At 38.5% G+C, this 25,153-nt stretch overlaps 1 protein-coding gene across 4 annotated transcripts in view; it reads right to left on the bottom strand.

Annotated features, from left to right (window-relative positions):
• Window positions 1-25,153, bottom strand: part of LOC126088526 (GATOR complex protein WDR59) — a 271,830-nt gene that overhangs the window by 38,450 nt on the left and 208,227 nt on the right. For all 4 annotated transcript variants that reach the window (XM_049906688.1, XM_049906689.1, XM_049906690.1 and 1 more), the window contains 2 exons: window positions 19,171-19,352; window positions 9,957-10,053 (listed from right to left, as the gene is read on the bottom strand). In XM_049906688.1, the coding sequence (XP_049762645.1) occupies window positions 9,957-10,053; window positions 19,171-19,352 (279 nt within the window). The remainder of the gene's footprint in view (window positions 1-9,956; window positions 10,054-19,170; window positions 19,353-25,153) is intronic.

Raw genomic sequence — 25,153 nt, 5'->3', positions numbered from 1 at the left:
ATGCATGAGAATGAATGAGAGAGAGTATGCGGGACATACATTAAAACTTAATGTCATTTTATGTAAAACCTTATAAAATTGAACCGTGGGAAAATTGTGTTGCAACAACGACGCTGATGACATATGTCGATGTGTGCTTGCTTCTGTACCAGAGCAGTCAGAATAAAAGTCTGAAGCAGAAAAAGTTTCTATATTAATTTAAAGAATATTTTGCACTTCATTCTATTTTATTAAACAATATATTAGAAATTGAAATTATAATGACGTAAGTGACTGTGTGACCAGTGGTTGGCTAAGGCAAGTTTTGCCACAAAAATGATTTGGAAGGATCATTCTGATTGGTCAATAGCCAAACAGAATCGAGTGGTTCCCGCGTGCAGATAGTTAGATACACAGAGGGGAGAGGAGCATCGAGGGGGTCACTCGCTAACCTGCTTCCGAGCAACATCATGCTAGATGTCTTTGTAAAAATAGTATGTAAAATGAAGAGCTAGTGAGATCATTTCAGATAGAACGAGTCGTGACAAAAGTTGTTTAAGTTACAAACATATTGAGGAAAGTGCGATGTTTCGGAACTAATTGGTTGAAGTTTTATAAGCATGTGATCTTTTGGTCGTAGAGACAATTCCACATGGCATATTCCGTTTTCTTTGTGGAATACTTGGCGAGCACTTCTAACACAGAAGACCACTGAAATGACCGAACATTCAATTCGCTAATAGTGGTGGGTCAGTGACTGTCAGATCACAAAATTAGTTGGGTCATACTTGCAGTAATTCTGGCTGCTTTTACTTGTTAAATGTGTTGGATAAACAGTGAACTTGGAATGATAGAGCATTTGCATTATTAAATACAGACTTGATAGCAATTTCATATGCTTCCCTATGAATAAAAAGATGTGAATAGAATTTTCAAATGTTTACTGCAATTAAACTGCATTCTCCTACTGCCCGAAATTTGTGAAAATGAACTTTCAGGAACTGATTTGCAACTTGAGTTACACGGCCTCTGTGTGGTAGGTATTAGGTAGTGGTTTCATCAATGCTGCTTTACGCTGCCTAGCATGTACCTACTACTGTAGGGTGAAGGGATGTCGGAAGGAAGAAATATAGAATTAGGTGAACTGTTCGATGAAAGTGAATGAGAGATAGCAAAGGAGATGAAAGAACAAGGCTGTTAAAATTTCATATTTGATTCAACAGCGGTTTCCACTCTTTTAATTGAGGACCTTTGTCCTTTTATGTACGTCCTCCTCTATGAGAGGCTTTCTAGCAGGCCTAGGATCAAAGAGGCTATGCTGTTTAATGCCATGTACCAGGGATGCATTATTTTAATATATTTTAACCTCAATTATGCGTCATTTTTGGATTCATATTTTAATGTACATATAGGAGTTTTTTCCAATGAATTCCTGTTGGTTCTGTTTAGTTCTTCTTATGTTGGGAGTTTTTTCCAATGAATTCCTGTTGGTTCTGTTTAGTTCTTCTTATGTTAACAAAGTGGGTAAGTGCTATTATTGATTCATAATTTTGAGGATGCACCTGAAGATGGAACACAGATGATGGTTGTGCTTTCCTTTTTAGAAATAAATAATTTTTACAACTGTAGAGGATTTTATCATTGGCGATGAACAACAGTTGTGGATGTATCCTCAAGTGAAACATGCCACCCCCCCCCACCCCCCCTCCCCCTCGAGCTATATTCTTGACATGCTTCTTTTCTTCTCTTATTTTTCATTATTTATCTTAATTTTGTAAATTAAATCTCTCAATGTTGAAAATGGAAAAAATAGAAGAAAAATAAAAAAAAGTCCATTGTTCAAGATTCTGATATTCCTTCTGGTCACGTAAACACCATCACATAGCAAGAGCGTCATCAGTCGTCAATGCAAATCAAGAAAGTATTAAAAACTCTTGAAATCCCTTTGCTGCATCTTTGTCACATGGCCCACTACTACTGTTGCAGATAAGAAGACTGGTAGTCTAATATGTCTGGAGTAGCTGTGGTTATTGAGTAGTGACTGAAATGAGTCATGTACCAAGCATGCAACTGATGTTTTGTTCCTGGGAGCATGAATTAGTCCAGTTGGAAAATGATATTCAAAAAGCTGATTTCTTCTTTGTCCATGACCAAATTGTATTTCTATTTGAAAATAATAATCTATATGTGAGGGTGTCCTGAAACTGACACTTTCTGCATAAAGGATTTGGTATTATATTGATGTTGGGCAACTTCACTCTAGTTGGTTTCATTGCATAGATTACATCCAAACACTTGAATTTAACTTCTGATGGTAGGAATTATGGTGACCATTTCACCACACATTGTTCCAGTCTGTCAATGGGTAACTACTGTAAAGTGAGTGTACTGGTGGATGTTGAAACGCTTGTTGGTATAAAAAAGCTGTGGAATGGTGGAGGGATTCCTCCCCCCTTAATGCTTGCCTTAATGAAATACAACTGCAAGTAATGTGGTGGGGGTTCAGTGACAGACATGAAATTGGCAGTGACATATCAAAGTTACCACAAGAACATGAGCTGTTTACGCACATCAGTAGGTTTTTTTTTATGATGAGTGATGGTGATGGCACTAAAATAAAATGTGGAGTTTCTAAAATTATTTAGGAAAGAGAGAATAAATAATTTGTAGCTCAATGCAGCACAAATTTTATATTTGTGTGTGCAATAATTTTTCCTTTTTCTAGTGTATATCAATGACCTTTAATCAGTAACATTACCAGATGCCAAGTTTGTTTTGTTTGCCAACAATACAAACATTGCAATAAATAGGAAATAAAGTGTAGTCTTAGAAAGATCAGCTAATAAAATATTTGTGGACATTAATCACTGGTCCTAGCCAATTCTTTGTCACTAAACTCTGAAAAAAACACACTACATGCAGTTCAGAACTTGTAAGAGGTGTCCCACGAGTATATGCCTAACATACGATGACAAGCAGATAGAAGAAGTGGACAGTGTTAAATTCTTGGGATTACAGCTTGATAATAAATTCAACTGGGAGGAGCACACCACAGAACTGCTGAAGCATCTTAATCTCTATTTGCAATGCAAATTGTGTCAGACATAGGGGATATAAAAATGAAAAAGCTGGCATACTATGCTTACTTTCATTCTATAATGTCATATGGGATTATTTTTTGGGGTAATTCATCAAGCCAAGCTAAAGTTTTCCAGGCACAAAAATGTGCAGTAAGAGTTAGATGTGGTGTGAACTCAAGAACATCCTGCAGGAGCCTGTTTAAGGAACTAGGGATACTAACTACTGCTTCCCAATATATTTATTCCATAATGAAATTTGTCATTAAAAATATATCACTTTTTCAAACCAACAGCTCAATTCATGGAATCAATACTAGAAATAAGAATAATCTTCACAAGGATTTAAAGTCACTTTGTGGTGTACAAAAAGGTGTGCATTATTCAGGAACACACATTTTCAATAACTTGCCAGCAGCCATAAAAAGCTTAAAAACCAATGAAAATAAGTTTAAGAGAAGCCTAAAGGATTTATTGGTGGCCAACTCCTTCTACTCCATTGATGAATTTCTCATGTATTACACGTTTATTACCTTATAAATAAATAAATAAACTTTTTCATTTTAAATTCAGTTGATTAGTATTTGTAAAATGACTCTTTCATATAGCGTTCATTAAAAAATGATGACCATTCCACTTGGGACCTGTGGAATGGTACATTAGCTTATTTGTTTGAGTTGTAAATATTTGTCATGTATTGTTGTTTTTCTGACATGTTCTACATCCTGGAGGATCTCCTCACTACAGATCAATTGGAATGAAAGTAAATCTAATCTACTTTAATCTAACATCAGCTACCCTCATGTGTCTGCCTCACTAAAAGTATGCCACACTCTACATGTAAAGGAACTACATCTCTCTGTTTATCATACATCATCTAAATGATGACTTTGTTGGGGATCTTCAAGCATCTCAGAAGCTGTAAGAGATGTGTGACACTCAGCGGCTAAAACACAGTGGGCTTGTGACCGATATCAGTATGGAAGTGAGGACTGTAGCAGCATTGTATTCATAATGTTTAATCGTATTACGTAGAACATTTTCACAAATATAATACAGTTCAAAAATTGAAGAGTAAACAGCTTTTTCAAAGAGTAATCATGTCTCCATATTTCATGTTATATTTTTCAAGTCCATAACATATTGTACTATACACTTTCTAAAGTAGCATAAGTTATTCCTCAATGGTCAAGCTATCTCCATACCAATATACATCAAAATCGGTTCAGCAGTTTAGGCGTGAAAGTGCTGACAGACAGAGTTATTTTTGCATTTATAATACTGTATGGATTCTGTTAGCTTGATGTGTAATGAACACACCATACTAGTTTTACTGCTTGCAATCACGGTTCCCACTTGGATGTGGCGGGCAAGCTGAGACATTTTCATTATCGCCTACCGCAATAAAGGAGGTGACACATGATGAACAATTTGCGACTTTCAAAGTCTGCTTTTGTCTCTACAAAATCTTCAGCTGAAGCCTATGCAATTGTTACATGAGGGCTATGGAGAGTCTTTTCTTCCCTACAGCACAGCTCCAAGTTGCCTTAAATTGTTTAAAGAGAGGACACAAGCAATTTCAATGTTAAGTGGACCCAGTGCTCCACTTCCTGCACTCAGGGGGAAAAAAAACAACACCACTGCTGTCATTGCGAAAGAGGATTGACAAACAACCTTATGAACACGTTCCGAAACTATGTAAGTCCACATCAGGTGCAAAAGACCAAATATCTGTCAAACAAGCTGGATGCTGCACTATCATACTGTATGGCTGAATACTGCAAATGTTGTTTTTTACTGAATATATTGAAAAAATCATTATGATGTGCTTTCCTCACCCTCTCTATAGTCAGGATTTAGCCCCTGTGTGGTTTTTTTTTTTTTCTACTTCCCAACTCAAAGAAACAGCTCTGTGGGAGGCATTTTCCATAATAAGAAGTAGTGGTGAAGGCACTGGAGATGATTCTGAAGGAACTTTCAAAAACAGTTTGCAGCACGTCTTAACGGAGTGGAGACATGTTGGGAGAGGTGCACTGCATCCAAAGGAGACTAAATGAGAAAGATCATCAAAATTATGAGAATGAGTAAAGGTGTGTTGTAAAAAAAAATCAGTCTTTATTGAACAGTCCCCCAAAAAATAGGTTATCATTAATTCTTGGAAATATGCCTACTGAAAATTTTTTTGAAGTATTGGTATAAATACATCTGGATTAGACAACATAGAGAACCATGGAACATCGGCAGCTGAACTGTTGTAGTTGCTGAAGGATAAGCTGAGAGCAGTTAAGTTGTGAGTTTCCAGACGTTATGCACTACTGTTCGACACATAATTCATCTATGTATTTTTGGACAATGAATGCCACATACCAATCAGTGATTTGTATTTTGTTAAGGCTTGATAAAAGCTTATGCGATATTTCCAGCCAAATTTTGTATAAAACTGCTTGGCAGTAAATTATGACCATTTTTGATGTATTAGGTTTCAGACAGTCATTCACTGATGTGCTTATCATTATGAATAAATGCCAATAAAAGAAAAGTTTGCAGAACTTTTCCTTTGTTATTTATGAAAATCTTTGCTGTGACCAATGTATATTGACAATAACAACAGACTAGAATGTTGCAATGGGTGTGGATGTGTAAACTACTAGTTTGCAAGGTTTACAAGTCTGGAGTTTTGATGCCTGATAGTTGCTGTTATTTTTTGTGCTATCTGAAGTTATTTTTTTCTTCAACAATTCTTTCTGGATCTAAAGTCAAATTACTCAATGCCCTGTAATCCTTGTAAATAAAGGTTTTCTTTTAGGTGGCTAGGTGGGCCAGATTTCAGATTAGAAGAATGCAAGGGCATCCAGCATCCAACAGGACCATGCCAAGTAAAGCATTGTGGTGTTCAAACTAACATTTCCATTAGCAACAAACATTTCGTCAAAGAAAGTCCATGATTATAATTTACATGTCAGGAACTTTTTTGTTAGTAATATGTCATCCTTCAGTCATAGTATTTAATTTTATTGTTTTAGCTCAATGCAGTTGCAAACTACAACTTCACTTTCAAGGACTACATTGCTGTTTTTTGTGCTTTACATCTGTTTCAGTTCATCACATTCGTCTTCTGTAATTTACATCACTTGAAGCATAAATTTTCTTCACCAATGTAGAAGATCAATTCTTTGTGGCCAAATAAAGATGGTAAACTGAAGCATATGAAAAAAGTAGTCGTTCAAAATGGGAGTTGTAGCTCTGAAACAGATTGGACTGAAACAGAAAAATAAAATATTGTAACTGAAGATGTCGTATTAGTAATAAAATATTCCTAGCCTTTAGGTCGATAACATCTTTACTTAGCAATTGGGACACTGTTTTCAACTCGTGTGTCAGAAAATATCGGCTCAAGTTAATAGTGGGGGCACAGAAGGGGAGGGCTAACAGGACAAGGGCGGGGGAAGACCCTAAAGGACTCCCCCCCCCCCAAAAAAAAAGAGAAAAAAAGGTGGGGGGGGGGGGGGAGGAGATGGTGTAGTACTGCATGTGGGAGTGCACAGGGACAGGATGGTGGCTGCTAGGTGTGACATCGGGAGAGCTGTGCTGGGTACTGTGAGGGAAAAGTAAAGGATTGTGCAGGTGAACTGGAAGGGGCAGCACAGGGGGTAGGGGAGGAAGAAGTGTGTGGACCTGGAGTGGAAGCAGGGAGGGGTAAAGAGGTAGGTGGAGGGCAAGGTCTAGTGAAGGGTAAGGCTAGGGATGTTACGGAAACAGGATATGTTGCAGGGAGAGTTCACACCTGTGCAGTTCAAACAAGCTGGTGATAGTTGGACAGATCCAGAAAGGCACAGGCTGTGAAATGGTAACTGGAGTCAAGCACACAATGTTGTGCAGCCTGCTCACCAATTGGATTTTCTAGTTGTTTCTTGGCCACAATTTGACGGTGCCCATTCTTGCGGACAGACAAGCTTGTTAGTGGTCATCCCCCATCAAATGCTGTACAGTGGTTGCAACTAAGTTAGTAGGTGGAACTGACAATGGCAAGCAAAGAGCCGGTTGGTAAAGGGACAGGAACTATGGGGAATAGGGCTCTTGATAAAATATCAATATATGTCAGCAATATTTCCTTCCCAAATTTATCGATATGTTGATATCAAAATGGCAATATCAAGTGTTAACATTTTTATTTTATGTTATGCATATTCTTTTATAATTTTCAGTGAATATATGAAATTGTTGTTTCGAAATTATATCAAAATATAATTTTACTTTCACTGTGTGAAAGAGTCTTACTACTTTTTGAGTTCTCATCACATCCAGTCTTTCTCTTTGACTGTGTGAAGCAGCTATAGGTTGCACAAAAGAAGAAGTCCAATTGCACTGGGTGGTGGGTGTGTGAATGGAATAACAAGATTTCAGATTTGAAGAACTGGCACACCAGCTGTGTTAAAAAACAATTTTTAATGCAACTAGTGTGTTATTTCTTCACATCATCATTCTTCAAAAACAGCTGCTACATGACAAGTCTGGTCTTTGCAGCAGGTGGGGAAGTGTGAGGGGAAAGGCTGAAGTAAGCAGTGGTCAGCACTACCAACAGAAACTGCAATGTTTAGCTTCACCATGAAATTTTCCTACATCATCAAGAAAAATGGTTTATTTCAACTTGTAACCAATCACAAATTAAGAAAATAAGGTACGAGAGGTTAACTGGAATTAAATATTGCTTGACAATGCAGCATGTAGACAATTTTTAATCAACAACACAACAAGTCAACCATAAAAAGTATTGTCCCATTATTAAGTTACAAATTTTTAAATAAACTGTGTTTCTTTCAATTCTTGCTCTAAGGGGAATACGCAGGCTGACATTTTCTCCTTGAATATATCAATACTTTTTGTCGATATATCAAGGGTAAATAATGACAATTTTTTAAAATATTGATGTATCAAATTCAAGATTTTTTAAAATATCAATAGTCCTAGTGGGGAGTCAGCAGAGAAAATGGTAATGTCTTTTATATTGAAGAGCAGGTTGCAGGCAACAGGCTACAGGTGTTGGTCAACAAGAGTAGCATGTCTCTACATGCTTGTGCAGCATCCAGATATAATGGGGTGTCCTGGGTAGTTGTGTTTATGTATTTTAGGAAGTGCATAGAAAGTGGGAATATTTGGGGAGGGGGGGGGGGGGGGGAGGGGATTCTGTGATGGACTGAGGGATTTGAAGCAAGACTGAAGATTGTGCTGATCATTTTTAAAGGGGTCACTGTGCCAGGGCTTGCAGACTGTCACGTCTGATTGTCTCTGCCAGCTATCATTGTGCCCTGAAATGAGATATATTCTCTCCACTATCCTCCCCACTCCTTCCACAGTAGTACTTCAATGCCTGTCCAACCACACAGCATCCTAGCCCATTCTGATTTCAACTTTGCTCCCTACCTCTGACCCCATGGCTCTTGACAGGGGCTGTTAGACCAGCTTAAGGGCAAAAATGTCTGTCAGATTTCTGTTTCGACAGCAGTTGGTCACAAAAGTCAAGATTAGGTAGTTTGTGTATGATAAATTTATTGAAAGTGCTTAGCTATGTTTCAGTCTAACAATGTATTAAATCCGCGAATATTAGCTGTTCCAAATTATTGTAATGTATACACCTATTTTGGCAATCTCCTGACAAATGATCAAAGTAGTGAGTATAATATTCAAAAGGTTTTATTTTATACTTTCTAATTTGTTCTACACCCATGAGAATCATCTCATACTTGGGTCAATGAATGAAAACTCAATCTAATCTAATCATATCCCTGTAAAAGTCCTATATTCAAGACCTATCCCACTATCACTTACTCTAGTCCTGTCACAAACATTTCCAACACCCTCACAGGCAGGACCACCTGTGAAAGCAACCACGTAGTCTACCACCTTAGCTGCAACCACTGTGCAGCATTCTCCACAGACATGACCACAACATGCTATCTGTCTGCATTAATGGCCACCATTTGATTTCGAAGGCTGTGTCACAGACCGTGCCATCTGGATCCGTTTCACTGACATTCGCTTTTCTGAATTGGCCTTTGGAGGAACTCTGGAGGAGAGAACTCACACTGCAATATATCCTATGTTACTGTAAGGTCCCTGGCCTCAACCTTCATTAGTCCCTGTACTCCATCTGTCTCTATCTCTGCTCCCACTCTAACCTCATACATGCCTTCTGTCCTCCCCAAATGCAGCTCTACTGACACTGCAACTAGCAGCCCATCTTTCTGTGTTGCCACATCCCTGTAGGCTTCACATGCAGCATTACAGCGTGCTCCCCTACTCCTACCTTGCTACCCACCCACCTCTCTGCCTCACACCTCTTTCTCATTTCAGGGCACAATCATAGCTGGCAGAGACAATCAGACATGACAGTTTGCAAGCCCTGCCACAGTGACTCCTTTAAAAATGTTCAGCACAGCCCCCACTACCCACCCCAGCCGAGACTGTTAGTGAATAGAAGTGCAAGACATAATATTTGATGAAAAAGTTAACTATCTGCAAAGAACAAATTTGTAATAACTTGAATGAATTTTGTTAGGTCACAAGAATAGCAACAATCATGGTAAGCATTCAGAAGAGCAATCAGATACGTAGATTCAAGAGTTGATCATTGTGGTTGACAAATATTTGCTCTTAGAGAGTTGACTGACTTAAGCTTGTCTCCTTCTTCCTATGGAGTGCAGAAGTTTGTTAGCTACTGAGGTACCATAACAATGAGTTTAACCAATATTGTGTTACAGTGAAAAAATATTTTTTATGAGTCTAAGGGTCTACAACTATGCATGCACACTGTTATGAACAATAAGGTGATCAATCAATTAAACTGTATTTATCAGTAAATTAAAAAAAAACACATTTTAAAATATGAATGTTGCCTATTACCTGGGTTCTTGCACCAAGTAGACACCATCTGTGAAGAATTTCTGCGTATGCCTTCTTGTACATATCATAAAGGAATGTATTTTTTTCATCCAGCATTCTGAAATCCAAGGTAAAGCATCCTTCATTCAACTTGCAACATGCAATTTTAAGGAAAATACACAATTATCATGATAATTTTTTCACAACATTAGCAGCTGACAAAACATTCTCATCTTTGTCTCTCCTCATTCTCGCAACAGGTGGATCCATCTCAACCTAGGGTATGAATGATCTGCCACTCCATTCCAATCTTCTCCAATATATACCTCCTTCCTCACTTAGAACAGAGCAGACAATTTCTCAAAGTTCAGTATAGCTTTTTTCTAATTTTTTGGAATTTCAGCACCTTTATGTATAAACTATTACATTTGAGAGATGCTGAGGACACATCTTTATCAATCCAGATAGTTGTAACTTCTTCAACTTTTATAGTCCTGTCTTCCTCAGTTGCGTGTAATATTACAGTATATTGATAATTTTTACTTATGGGCCGTCCGACAGCAACTGTTGCGACAGTTGCTGTCGGACGGTCCATAAGTAAAACTTATCAATATACCGTAAGTTGTAACTTCATTGGTGTTGATAACAATCAGAATTTTACTTATACCAATGCGGATTATAGTTGTTCTAGAAAGGGCAAATAGCAACTGTGAAGTAGCACAGAAAAAAACTGATAAGGTGACCAGTGTGCAAGAGATCCACTCTTTCTCTGTGCCATGGTCATGTTCAACTTTCTTCATACCTCTTACAAGTTGATCGAGATGCAGGGTAGCATTTTAAAATAAAAGATACAGTACGGAGAGAATTTAAATGTGCGTTAAGTATGGTGCAAGTGACAACCATAGTAACTGAGGTTATCCCAAATATCCAGAGATTTTGTGGATGATGTTATAAATTGTGCAAATGGGGGATACTGAATTTGTTGGCAGCCTTGGTGTGTGAAACTTTCAGTTCATAGTGAATACTGTTGGAGATTCATGTTCAGGACTTGGCTAAGGTTAAGAGGTTAATTCTATCATGTCACATTATCTTTTCTGATAATTAGTTTACAAATAGAGAAATCAGAAAGAATGAGAATACCTGTATGTGAGAACCAAGCCAATCTTCCAGCAGTCATAGCACTGATCTGGTAAATTGCATAAAATATTTAAAAGAGTTTTGCTGAACTGCAAATCCAGGAATCGGTATTGGAGCCTCATGGAGGGAAAAAGGCTGGTACAATGGGACCAGGAAATAAAGTGTTACCAGTACTTTACAAATTTTGTAAACAAACAGGGTCATTTCAGTGTAAGTGAGCATGATTTTATGGTGCTAACTTTTTTGTAGTGATATGCATCACTAGTTGCTGTTTCTTTTAATCCTGAGTATATAACAATTTAGTCCAAGTATGTTTTATCCTTCACTGGCAGCCTTGTATTACATAGAGAATATGAGAGGAGATTGAGCAGATTAAGATAAGGAAACAGAAACATTGCTTATTAAAGAGGTAATATATCATGTAATTTCTGGAGAAACTGAACTTTTGATTTTGGTGTGGCTTTCTGACCTTCAAATCTTTGAATTAATATCCAAAAATTTGTTCTCTGTTGAGAGGGCTGAGTACATTGCGAGAAGCCAGTTGGAGTTAGATATCTTGCATTCAATACAAAAGAAAATGTGAAGTTTTCTGGTTACAGTTAGTTTGGTGATCAATGGTGTCAAATTTATAGCTTTTTCAAATTGTCTGGTGATTAAATGTGAGGCTGGCAACCCTTATCAAACACTGTTTCACTAATATGTTGGTCAGGCTTGATGTCTAATCATACAGTGTGAAATTGATATTCTGCCTTTAGACTAGCCTTCACCTCTCAGTGATGTGAAGATAAGCCACAAATGACACATGGTTTGCATTCCACATGAAACTGTAGGTTCCCTTTCCCTGAGATCCACAGCTTGTGGTCTAGTGGCTAGCACTGCTGCCTCCGGATCACGGGGTCCCGGGTTTGATTCCTGGCCAGGTTGGAGATTTTTTTCTGCCAGGGGACTGAGTGCTTGTGTTGTCATCATCATCATGGGACTGAGTGCTTGTGTTGTCATCATCATCATCATCATCATCATTCACGACAGTGGCTAGACTGGATTGTGTAAAAATTGGGACTTTGTGCGGGTGCTGATGACTGCTCTGTTGAGTGCCTCACAAACCAAATACCATCCGTTTCCCTGATAGGTTAAGGGCATGTAAGCTCTCGAAGTAGCATCCAATTGAAAGAACTTGTGGAAAGATGGCTGAATGTCCCTGTTGAAGAGCTCTCAGCCAATCATACCACATGAATTTCCCTTTCACTTGTATGGTGGTGCAAAGACTTTAAAAACATCAAAGAAAGGTAGGTTGAGGGATTCCAGCCAGTCATGCCACACAAATTTACTTTTTACTAATATGGTAGTACAAATGATTAAAAAAACATCAAAGACAGGCAGTGGTTGAGAAAGGATTGAGGTAGGGTTGCTGCCTATTCCCCTGCATGTACACGGAGCATGCAGTAAAGGAAATGAAGGAGAAATTTGGAAAACAAGTTGAAGATCATGGAGAAGAAATAAAAACTTTATGTATTCAAAATGCCACTGCAATTCTGTCTGAGATGGTAAAGGAAATGGAAGATCATCTGAATGAGACATAAGATGATCATGAACAAAAATAGCACAGTGGTAATGTAATGTTGTAAAATTAAGTCAGATGATGCTGAGGGAATTAGAACAGGAAATGAAACACTAAAAGTAGCAGATGAGTTTTGTGGCTTAGATAGAAAACAAATGGCAGACAAGAAGGGGGTATAAAAAGCTAACTAACATTAGCAGAATTGCTTTTGTGAAAAAAGGAATATGTTAACAAATAATTTAAATTAAAAGGCTATAAAACGCACCCGAAAAGCATTTGGAGTGTAGTCTTATATGGAAGTGAAATGTGGACAATAAGCAGTTCAGAAACAAACAAAGCAGAAGCTTTTAAAATATGGTGCTACAGAAGAATGCAGAAGATTTGGTGAGTAGATCCAGTAACTGAAACTAGGAAGAAAATAACTTTACAGCACAATTTGTCTAAAAGTGGGGACAGTTTGATACCTCACATTGTAGAGTTTCAAAGACTAGCTAATTTGGCAATGGAATGCACGTACGTGTGTGTGTGTGTGTGTGTGTGTGTGTGTGTGTGTGTGTGTGAGGTGGGGGAAGTAAAAGCTGTACAAGGAGACCAAGGTTTGACTGCAATATGCACTTTCATTGCATGTTGCGGTAGTTATGCAAAGAAGAACAAATATGCACAGGATAGACTAACACGAAGAGCAGTGGAAAACTGGTCTTCAAATTTTTGAGCACCACCACCACCACCACCACCACCACCAACAACAACAACAACAACTAGATCAAACACCACAACTGTAATGCAAAGAGTTGATGCATGTTGGCAATTTAGCAATTCATTCATCAATGATGATGTAACTAAATCCTGAACTGTGTAGACTGTGGCATAGATGAGTTATCAAAGCTTTGTACATCAAAGAAGAGAAGGGAATTATTACCTAGTGTCAGAGAGTGTAATAGAATATTGTTATAACTATATCATGCCTTATAGCACATTAGACCCAGGGCGGGTACCTTACAGCCAGGCATACAAGACTACAGTGAGATTCAGTTTGTGTCAGAAGAGAACTGCATTTACACTAATACATAATGGCTGCCTTACCACTACTATAGTCCATTCTCCACATTTCTATATGTGCAGTTATGGCCCCAGTAATATATACAGATAGTAAGATTACTGCAGTAGTATAACAATTGGAAATAACTTACCTCACAAGGAACAAAAAATATTAAATACACATTACCACACAATCTAACCATGTGTACAACACAACAATGTCCAAGAAACACAATATTTAACAAAAGCAATAAAATCCAACATAGAAATTTTGTATGAGGGCTATGCAGAAAGCAACCTAAGTAAGGTTATAAATAAAATACTGGAAAAACCAGGATGGAATAATGACAATATTATGAAAAAGATGGACTGCTACTCACCAGGCAGCAGACATGTTGGGTTGCAGACGGGCACAACAAAAAGTCTACTACACACACAAGCTTTCGCACAGAAGGCTGTATTCTGAAATAGGCAACACACACACACACATTCAGGCAAATGCAGCTCAAACACACATGACCCCCATCTCTGGCTGCTGGGGTCAGGCTGTGAGCAACTGCTCATGATAGGAGAAGTAACCTGAGTGGTGGGGGTAAGGAGGAGGCTGGAGCAGGGAGGGGGAGGGAGAGCAGTGTAAGGGTGGGAGATGGTTAAGTGCTGTTTGTGAGAGCATACAGGGACAAAGTGGAGAGAGGGTAGCGCAGCTACATGCAGCTGGGAGGTTAGACGGACATTTGGGGAGAGTGTGGCGTAGAAACGAGAAGTAAGCAGACTGGGGGTGCTTGTGGAATAAAAGGGTGTGGAGTGGGAACTGGGAAGGGGATAGGACAATGACTAACGAAGATTGAGGCAAGGAGGGTTATGGGAACATAGGATACATAACAGGGAGAGTTCCTTCCTGCGCACTTCAAAAAAGCTGGTGTTGGTAGGATGGATCCAGATGGCACAGGCTGAACAAAAGCAGTTATTAAACAAAGAAAATTGCATTGGGAAGCGTGCTCAACAACGGGTTCATCCATCTGTTTCTTCGCCACAGTTTATCAGTGGCCATTCGTGCAGACAGACACCTTGTTGATTGTGATGCCCATGTAGAATGAAGCACAATGGTTGCATTTTAGCTTGTAGATCACTTGACTGCTTTCACAGGCAGCCCTGCCTTTGCTGGGGGAGGTGATGCTTGTGACCAGACTAAAGTAGGTGGTGGTGGGAGGACGTATGGGACAGTACTACGAGAGCCGACATTCTCTCAGTGAAGGCACAGTAACTGGCTACAATGGGGCATCCTCAATGGTTGCGTTTATGGACTTTAGGAACCATGTAGAGGATAAGAGTGCAATGAGCAGCAGGGGTGAGGAGGGGGGAGAGGTGAATCTGACAGCTGGCAGAGTCCTTCTGCCAGATACCCCTTGCAGTTCAAAATAACAACGGTAGAGCCTTTGTCAGGAAGTAGGATAATAGGGTTGGAATGATATTTCATGTGGTGGATTGTGGTTCTTTCTGCAGACATACAGTCAGCTTGCATGTTGACGGACTTTGGGAATGATGGTGAGGCAAGGTTCGAGGTTAAGAAATTCTGGAACATTAACAGGAGTGATTTGGGATCAGTAGGGGTGGATTAAGGCTTGATGGGAGAGTGAACTGCATCAGTCAGGGTTCTATGTTGGTCTTTGGTTGAGTCTGACTGGTAGGGTTGGTGGTGAAAAAGTGTTTCCACTGTAGGGACTGGGACAAGGATAGGTCTTTAACAGTCCAGCATGATTGAATTTGGGAGTGGGATGGAAGATAAGGCTTTTGGAAAGGACTGATATTTCTTTGGGGCTACATCTTTTGGAGGAAATGTTTCAGGCTTTTTTAGGTTCTGGTCTCTGTGTGGTGGTGGGAGGAAGTTTTTGAGGGTGAGGTCAAGTAGTAGGTCTGCAATACAGGGTTTGTCAGCTGTGAGGGGATGTGGTATTGTAATACCTATTTCCTGGAGAACAACAGTTTCCATATGTGAGATGGGATCCAGGAATTTGGGATTGCACAGGAGGAGAATTTTATGGGTGGAAAGGAGGTACTGCAAGGAGGTTTGGGCCTGATTGACATGGTTTTGCAGGACTATGTTGGTGAGGGTTAAGGACTGGTGGAATCTGAAAAGATGGAGGTGATTGCGGAAGAAGCATTTGCAGCTGGAGATAGGTAATTTGATGGTAAGGTTATTTGGGGGAATTCCATGACCTGTGCAACAAAGGGGACTGGATCCAGGGTATGATAAGGAAACTTTTCTGTATTGGCACAGATGGAAGGAGCAGTGGTCCATGGTGGGGGATAAAATGTGTAAAAATACATAAATAACAGAAATATGTGTGAAAAAATACGTTGAAATATGTTGAAAAAATTCATGTGAAAAGTGCTACTACCTACTCCAGTCTGGTCACAAGCATCACCTATGCCATCAAAGGCAGGGCTACCTGTGGAAGCAGTCATGTGATCTACAAGCTAAGCTGCAACCACTGGCTTCATTCTATAAGAGCATAACAACCAACAAGCTGTATGTTCACATGAATAGCCACCAGCAAACTTTGGCCAAGAAATAGCTGGACCACCTGGTTCCCATAACAATTCTCGCCTCGACCTTTGTTAGTCATTGTCCTACACCCACCTATATCCTCTTCCCTCTCCAAAGCCTTTTTCTCCACAAACGCAAGCACAAGCTTTTCGCTTCTCTCCTTTCATGACCCCCCCCCCCCCCCCCAAATCTCAGTCTAACCTGCTGATTGCACCTAGCTGCCCTTCCCTCTCTCCATCTTGCCCCTGTACACTAACACAAAAAGCACTTCATCATCAATCTCCCACACTCTACTCCCCCCTTTGCCCTAGCCTCCTCCTCCTCAAGTGTAAAGTAGCCTTTTTATTTCGCATATCTGTCACTCAATATCTCGGCTATCTGTCAAGTAGCAATCTATCCTTTTCGTAGCATTGTCAAATAAAAGTAAAAGCAAATTTATTACAAAAATCTTAAAACTTCAGCTTTCTATTACATCTTTATATTATCACCATTCAGATTTGACTATTTATCATGTTGATAAGGCTTTGCACAAAATTCTGGCACCTAACATTGCAGCCAGTTGTTCACAGATTCTTGAAGTTCTTCACTGGAGTCAAAGCGTTTGGAGCCGAGACACTTTTTCATGTGCACGAAGGGTTGGAAATGACTTGGAGTCAAGTGTGAGGTGGAAGTGAATTTTCAAAAATATCCTGTTTGAACTGACCTAAGAATCCTTGTATTTGTTGGACAGAGTGATCAAGAAATGTTGCACAAAAACACAATACTGGTTGTCAAAAGACCACTGTTTGCTCACAGTCTTGTGCAAAAGGGGCAAGAAATCTAGAGAATGTTGTCCAACAGCTGATGTAGGTGAAACAATGGTTTTCATTACTTTTACCATAAACCTTTGTACAAGTTCGTTGCTGACAACTGACAGATGACCATTTCTGTCACCTTCCTGAATTTTCAGCCTATCACTATTAAACAAATGATACCACTGACACACACACTGGTGTGTATACAACACAAATTTGATATTGGATATCAACGGCTGTGAGGTTTCCTTTACTACAGAATGGATTTCATATCTGGATGGATTTTCAATTGCTCTGGTCATTTTGAATGGCTATGTAGGCATATGAGAAGTAATGGAAGTTTCTCACTATCATGGCTCGAAGTACGACACAGACCTACTTGTGAGTCAGTGAAACTGTTCCAGTCCCCTCACTGCCTCCCATACTATGTGAAAACAGAAGTTACTTTCCAGACCGCCTTCATGAGCAACAGTTTGCACAATTACAATGGAAATAGCTGTCTGCAAGTTTTCACAAGACTGAAAGGGAGAAAAACAACAGTAACAAGCAAATTACAGTGACACAATAATAGTTCTGTTGAAAAGTGACACACTTAATACCACACACAAGAAATTTAAATCAGATCATAATTACTAGTATGTTCAACAATTCCTGCTCCCCAGAAAGAGATAAACATGTTTTCCATCGATTTTCTCTTTTCTAGCACCTGTTCATAATTTCAGGCTCTTGCCACTGATATTGGCACTTTTCTGCCTCATTTGTTAGGTCAACAACTTCTGGCCATAAATATTAAGAAAACAGAGGCATGTGCTGGTAAAAAGCTTTCAGTTTAAAGGCTTAACAATTTGTAGACAAACAGTGCTCTTGAGTTTGGTATGTGTCCAACAGAAATTGTACACTTCAAAAAAAGATTAATGACTGCAAGTGAAAGAGTATCTTTATGCAATGTAAATAAGATTATGAAGATATGTAAATGCAAGTACAACGTTGGATGAACATCTGACGATGAAGTGGGAATCCAAACATGTAGTAAGGGTAATGCTTCTACAGTTACATTTAGTTGAAAATGTGTGCCTAGGAGAACAAGGTGAATCACAAACACAAAATTTGATTACAAATATATCACCGTGTGATTGCTGTTATTTCCATGGGAATGGATAAGTGTAGATATTCCTTTCAATTGTTGATACACTGGTGGAGCACTGTCCAGGTGTCCCCGTATGCCTCTATAGTTCTTATAGTTCTTCAGCACCTGCTTTACTGAGGACTGCATGCATGTATTCCTTTGACCAGGATACTACTGATGCCAAGCTAAATATTTCACTGGCCATAACTGGCTTTTCCAATGGGTCTTTCTTTAATCTAGACTACATATATGATAGTGCATATACAAAATGCTATGAAAGCTGGCTCCTTGCATTGGTGTTATCTATCATATCAAGTAAATGAGTGGTCTGATCTTTTAAGGCAACTTGGAATGCTATGAATGATACTGGCAGCTGCTTCAACACATTACTGGATTAGTATTTAAGCAGACAACATCTGTCACCAATGTCGTTTTTGGAAACATGACAGCTACTATGTGCAGATAAATGTGGGTTCCATATGCACGCACCCTGTAAAACTAGCTTGCTCTCTTTGTTCATGAGAACCAAAGACAGTATATACTGGTACCTAGAGTGATGCTGGTTCCTTACTTTAGACAAAGTTTTTGATACAGATCTACACTGTCTCCTACTAAATGTAATATGCATGCGCTTCTGGGATACTCAAATTGGTCTATAGTCAGACTGAAGATTCCATATCAAAAAGGAGAAGTTGGTAGTATTCTGGGTTTATCTCAAAATAGTGTGGTATGAGAGAGAGAGGGGGGGGGGGGAGTTAGGGGGAGGGGGAGGGAGAGAGGAAGAGGGAAGAGAGAGAGAGAGAGAGAGAGAGAGAGAGAGAGAGAGAGAGAGAGAGAGAGAATAGAATTTTTTAAATGTCATTCAACATTTTCCATTGCTGGGTATTAAACACAACAAATTATTAAACATGCATCTGAGAAGAAACTAAAATAAAACACAAAATGCTGAATGGATTTAATTTTCTGAAGAAAGAATGAAATAACATTGAATATGGTATAAGAAGTAACAAAGCTAAAATGAACACTGAACTTACTTTATAGACTTAACACTGTCAGCATCACAATGTTCTCGATGTTCCGCAATTCCAGAAGCAAACTTAAAATCGTCCAGTGAATCAGACCACGAATTAGAACGATTTTGTTTCAGTGTAGGATAACTTGATCCTTCAAGGCTTGTGTCTACCTGATGTATTGTGTGATATGGAGAACCACCAGGCTATTAAAATAAAACAGACCATCAGAAAACGATCATTTTTACAGAAAATAATAACGAATAATGAGGAAAGGCAATCACACATTTGTAGCTGAGTGATGTGAAGCACAGAGACATATATAGCAGCAGAGCAACATCCCACCCCACTCCATATCTAATTCCAGTACACATTGTTTGCTCACTTCCATTAAGACACCTGAAAACAACCACCTGTGGGGTGTGAAGTGTAGTGTAATGTAGTGTAGTGTAGTGTGTGTGTGTGTGTGTGTGTGTGTGTGTGTGTGTGTGTGTCCATCCGTCCGCCGTCCGTCTGTCCATCCCCTTAAATAAAGAAAAGAGCAGTGAAAGCTAAAAGCTACTAACATCCTTGTGCTGTTACATGTGTGTACGTGCCATGCATAACTCAGCTAGATGAGAGTGGTTGTATTTCTTCATTATTATTTATTGTTTCATCCTTCAATTTCCATCTTCATCATTGAGAGTAATAAGTTTAAAACTTTACGAATAATATTGCAGTAAACATTTCATAATTGCTCTCTCTCTTAATGTGGATATACTTATTTTAGACATTAACACATGTCAAGGAAGATAAACACAAAAGTATTTTGTAAATAGTTCAAATGTCTGTCTCAAACAAATTATTTCTAAACACAATGAACATAGAAATACACGGCTGCTCATCAACAAAGCAGCACAAATGTCCAGTAACGCTGCTGTTACAAATGCTCAACACATACCAAACTCCCTGACACGCATCTCCAAGTTATTAAGTTCATGCCACAAAAACAGGATCAGATAAATAGAAACAAGACATAACCAGCTAGTAGTCATTACAATGGGCCACAACAGAAAGGAAAGTGATTCAAGTCAGAATACTGGAACTACATATTTTAATGACCAAAAGAATAAAGGGGAATAATTTTTTTTTTCAAAACTGGTGTAAAGAGTTAGAATTACCCAACATAAGTTACAAAGAAAGCTTGTAGACTGTGTACGGATAAGACTATTGTTAGAAGAGAAGGAAAACTAATTGATAAAATAAAGATGAAAGTGAGATGTAAACTAAAATGCCTAAGAGAATTTGTATATTTATCTAACAGAAATGGATCAAAATAAATCTTATCTGAGCAACAAAAACGATGATATGCTTCTGAAGTTAAACTTACAATTCAGATTTCTGATGGGTATAAGTGCAAATATAGGGCTAAAAAAATTATAATACTAAATCAGCATTAGCTGGTGTATTACTGTATTTGTGTAAGAAGTATCAATGGTCCTGAATGTCACAGGAATAAATTTATGTTTTCTTACATCATACTTGAAAATAATCAGCTCTTCTTATATTATTTACAATTTGTTACTGTGAAATTTAACAAAAAAGTAAAGCCACATTGTGTGCATCATATGTCAAACTTCTATTTTCTTCATGTATTCAGTGCAAGTACTAGAAGGTGTGTGTGTGTGTGTGTGTGTGTGTGTGTGTGTGTGTGTGTGTGTGTGTGTGTGTCGGAGAGGGAAGTTGATGAGAAAATGGGAAAGATATGGAGGAAGAGAACTATTACACTATTCGTCCTTTATCTGCACCAATCAAATGGTAGACATTTTATGATAATCACGAGATCTACAGCAAAATAAAGAAACAAGGATTAAAGAAATGTTTTCTGTTAGAAGTCTGAATTCTTTTGCTTCTATTTTTAATGTGACACAGAGTCACAATTACTTGGGTTATTATAAAGCAGTGTCTGGGATACTGTTTCTTAAAGTTAAAAGTTTTCTTTGAAATTGTTAATTTTCTGGGTACTGAATAAGCACTTGTATTCTAAGTGAAGATACTATAATTAAATAATATTTTGGAATACTGAACATTGCTCAGTACCAGCTGATTAAAAAAAGAATAACTGGGACAGTTAGTGTCTGTTTCCTATAGTAAATAACCTGATGCATAAGTGAGGTAAGCAATGCATGAACAGTAATAAAGTTAACTTTCCTTACTACTTCAGAAATCATATCTTGAAGCATATGACACTTTTATTATTATTTAACATTTATTTATAATGTTCGATTATTTGTTAAGAATTTGTGCAAAATTGTAGCCAACATATGCTACAAAACCTGATGTTACAATTAAGTAGAAATTGGGCATGTGAAATAAAGATAAGTAACACGTAACAATCACCAGAAGGAAGACTATATTTGAAAATATTAAATGCTTACTTCTCTCTTTTTGTTAGTCTCTGGTTCAAAGTTATGAAACAGTGACAGAACACTATTTCCTATCTACTCATATTAATACTGCAGCACTAAATATTACATAAATTTTCTAGTTGCAAATAAAATTAAATTACACACAACCCAGAAAAGTTTCCACAAATAACATGGATAACAATTACAAAATTACTCTAATTATTAGATGGTCACTAATGACTGAAACAGACACAACACAGATGACTGAGTTTTCTGTACTAAGACAGTCTAATTCTCTTAATGAACATTACTCCTTTGAGATAAAAAATGACTATTTTCTAATAAAACAATGAGTCCACAACATATAATTTCTGTAGGCAAACAAACACTGAAGCATTATGGTTAATAATTTGTATTTGTAGATAAAAAGTAACTTAATATGAGGAGCAAGAAATGTTATATTATCACTTCAGCATTCTGGTTGCTCTACTTAACATTTCTACTCTTCTTACCCACAGCATTTCTTTCTGTTCTTGTATAAAACCTTATGCAAATCATTCTCTCTAATTTGCTGGTCAATACTGTCAAATTTAGAGTAGGTGGCTGTATTGTCATCCTCAGCAGTAACTACATGTGAATTTGTAATTTCATACATTCTGACCAAAACCACTACCAAAAAATGTTATACAATACAGAAACAAAATTTAATTTATTATAAAGTGTTTTGCCTCTATTGTTCTTTTCTTTAATACACTACCGGCCATCAAAATTGCTACACCATGAAGATGACGTGCTACAGAGGCGAAATTGAACCAACAGGAAGAAGATGCTGTGATATGAAAATGATTAGCTTTTCAGAGCATTCACACAAGGTCGGCACTGGTGGCAACATCTACAACGTGATGACATGAGGAAAGTTTCCAACCGATTTCTCATACACAAACAGCAGTTGACCGGCGTTGGCTGGCGAAATGTTGTTGTGACGCCTTGTGTACAGAGGAGAAATGCGTACCATCATGTTTACGACTTTGATAAAGGTCAGATTGTAGCCTATCACGATTGCGGTTTATCGTATTGCGACATTGCTGCTCGCCTTGGTTGAGATCCAATGACTGTGAGCAGAATATGGAATCGGTGGGTTCAGGAGGGTAATACGGAACACCATGCTGGATCCCAATGGCCTCGTATCACTAGCAGTCGAGATGTCAGGCATCTTATCCGCATGGCTGTAACGGTTCGTGCAGCCATATCTCGATCCCTGAGTCAACAGATGGGGACGTTTGCAAGACAACAACCATCTGCACAAACAGTACAACGACGTTGCAGCAGCATGGACTACCAGCTCGCAGCTCGGAGATCATGGCTGCAGTTACCCTTGACGCTGCATCAAAGACAGGAGTGCCTGTGATGGTGTACTCAACGAGGAACCTGGGTGCACGAATGGCAAAACGTCATTTTTTCGGATGAATCCACGTTGTGTTTACAGCATCACGATGGTTGCATCTGTGTTTGGCGACATTGATGTGAACGTACATTGGAAGCGTGTATTCGTCATCGCCATATTGGCGTATCAGCCGGCGTGATGGTATGGGGTGCCATTGGTTACACATTTCGGTCACCTCTTGTTCACACTGACGGCACTTTGAACAGTGGACATTACATTTCAGATGTGTTATGACCTGTGGCTCTACCCTTCATTCGATCCCTGCGAAACCCTACATTTCTGCAGGATAATGCACGAGCGCATGTTGCAGGTCCAGTACGGGCCTTTCTGGATACAGAAAATGTTCGACTGCTGCCCTGGCGAGCACATTCTCCAGATCTCTCACCAATTGAAAACATTTGGTCAATGATGGCCGAGCAACTGGCTTGTCACAATACGCCAGTCACTACTCTTGATGAACTGTGGTATCGTGTTGAAGCTGCATGGGCAGCTGTACCTGTACATGCCATCCAAAGCTCTGTTTGACTCAATGCCCAGGCGTATCAAGGCCGTTATTACGGCCAGAGGCAGTTGTTCTGGGTACTGATTTCTCAGGGTCTATGCACCCAAATTGCATGAAAATGTAATCACATGTCAGTTCTAGTATAATATATTTGTCCAATGAATACCCGTTCATCATCTGCATTTCTTCTTGGTGTAGCAACTTTAATGGCCAGTAGTGTAATTCAGAGCATAAATTCCTTTTACTGTTCAGATGAATGACCCACTTAGACAGAAATTCTTAAACAATGGTTGCTTAGATATCAGTTGATGTATATGAAATGCTTTCACTACTCTGTTGTTTCTCAAGTTTTATGTTTCTCTTTATGTGAATATATATTTGCAACTGTGGGTATTATAAACCTACATCAAGGCATGTACAATATTAGTCAGCGACAAATATACATATCATGCTTCATGAATGGTTTAATGCTCAATATCAGTTAGAGGCCTCTTATCTGTGAAGAGAATTCATTCTAGCAAATATACTGCCCTTCTGAATCTCAGTTTATATTTCAAATGGCTGCAGCAAGTACTGATGAACAATAAACTTTGTAAAAACGCAAAATAATTTTGTTTCTAAATTAGCTGACTGGCATAAAAATTAAGGAAGAGTTAACTCATAAGCAAAACAACTCATAAAAGAAAACTAAAGTGATTCACCAATCAAAGGAATCCATCCAAACATTAAGTAAAATTAAATCTTTTGAAAGTCATATGGGACTTATTCTTATCACACATTCAACCAACTAAATATGTGTTATATAAAACAATGTTATTGAAATATCAGGGTGTATTTGCTGCATAAAGCAGAGATGTAGGCAGTTTGTAGCTTGTAATGCGCAGGCCTTATATACAGAAAAAGATAAAAAAATGTGTCTTGGGTAGTATGAATATGAAGCTCGCATGACAATCAACGCAATAATAAAGAAAATGTGTATTATTTGATGCAAATGAATAAAGTTCACAAGATTACTGAAACTGTAGAGATGATTTTGGGTGAAGCGTAAATGAAGAAACTAAGAGAGAAACAGATGAAGCTGTAAAAATCCAAGTAATGCCTAATCGGTTAGTTTCTGTGCCTAACGTGACACTAAGAAAATGTGACAAATTTCACTGGATTGTTCATACAGTTTTTTCCTGTTTGAGGAAAATGACAGTTGTCTCAATATGAGACAGAGATACAAGAGAACTCCCAACATTTTCTCCTTTGGTATTGCTTAATTCATAACCCAACATAGCAACTCTTAAGACAGTTTCAACCTTTGAAAATGCAGTATCCTGAAATCATTTTTAATCTCTTGAGATAATATTTCAAGAAAAAATGCCAGAGGTTATAGGAACTGTCAGGCTCATATTTGGTGGAAAGTGTCAATGAATGAATAATTTTAATACATAGCTCCTATTGTTACAGTGAAAATGGGTGTTGAGGGAGGAGGAGAGGGAGAGGGAGGGGGAGGGGGAGGAGGAGGGGGGAGGGAGAAAGAGAGAGGGATAATTTTACTGGGGAAAGAGTGATATTGTAACTTGAGAACTACTGTGATTTATGATGTGTTGTGCGTGTGAATGTGCCACCAACAACTTGTCCTTCCTTGGGCCAAAGGGCAATAGTCCAGTTTCCACAAATGAGCATGGA

The sequence above is a fragment of the Schistocerca cancellata genome, chromosome 6, assembly GCF_023864275.1.
Source record: "Schistocerca cancellata isolate TAMUIC-IGC-003103 chromosome 6, iqSchCanc2.1, whole genome shotgun sequence".
Lineage (NCBI taxonomy): Eukaryota > Metazoa > Arthropoda > Insecta > Orthoptera > Acrididae > Schistocerca > Schistocerca cancellata.
This window is presented reverse-complemented; position numbering and strand designations above follow the sequence as displayed.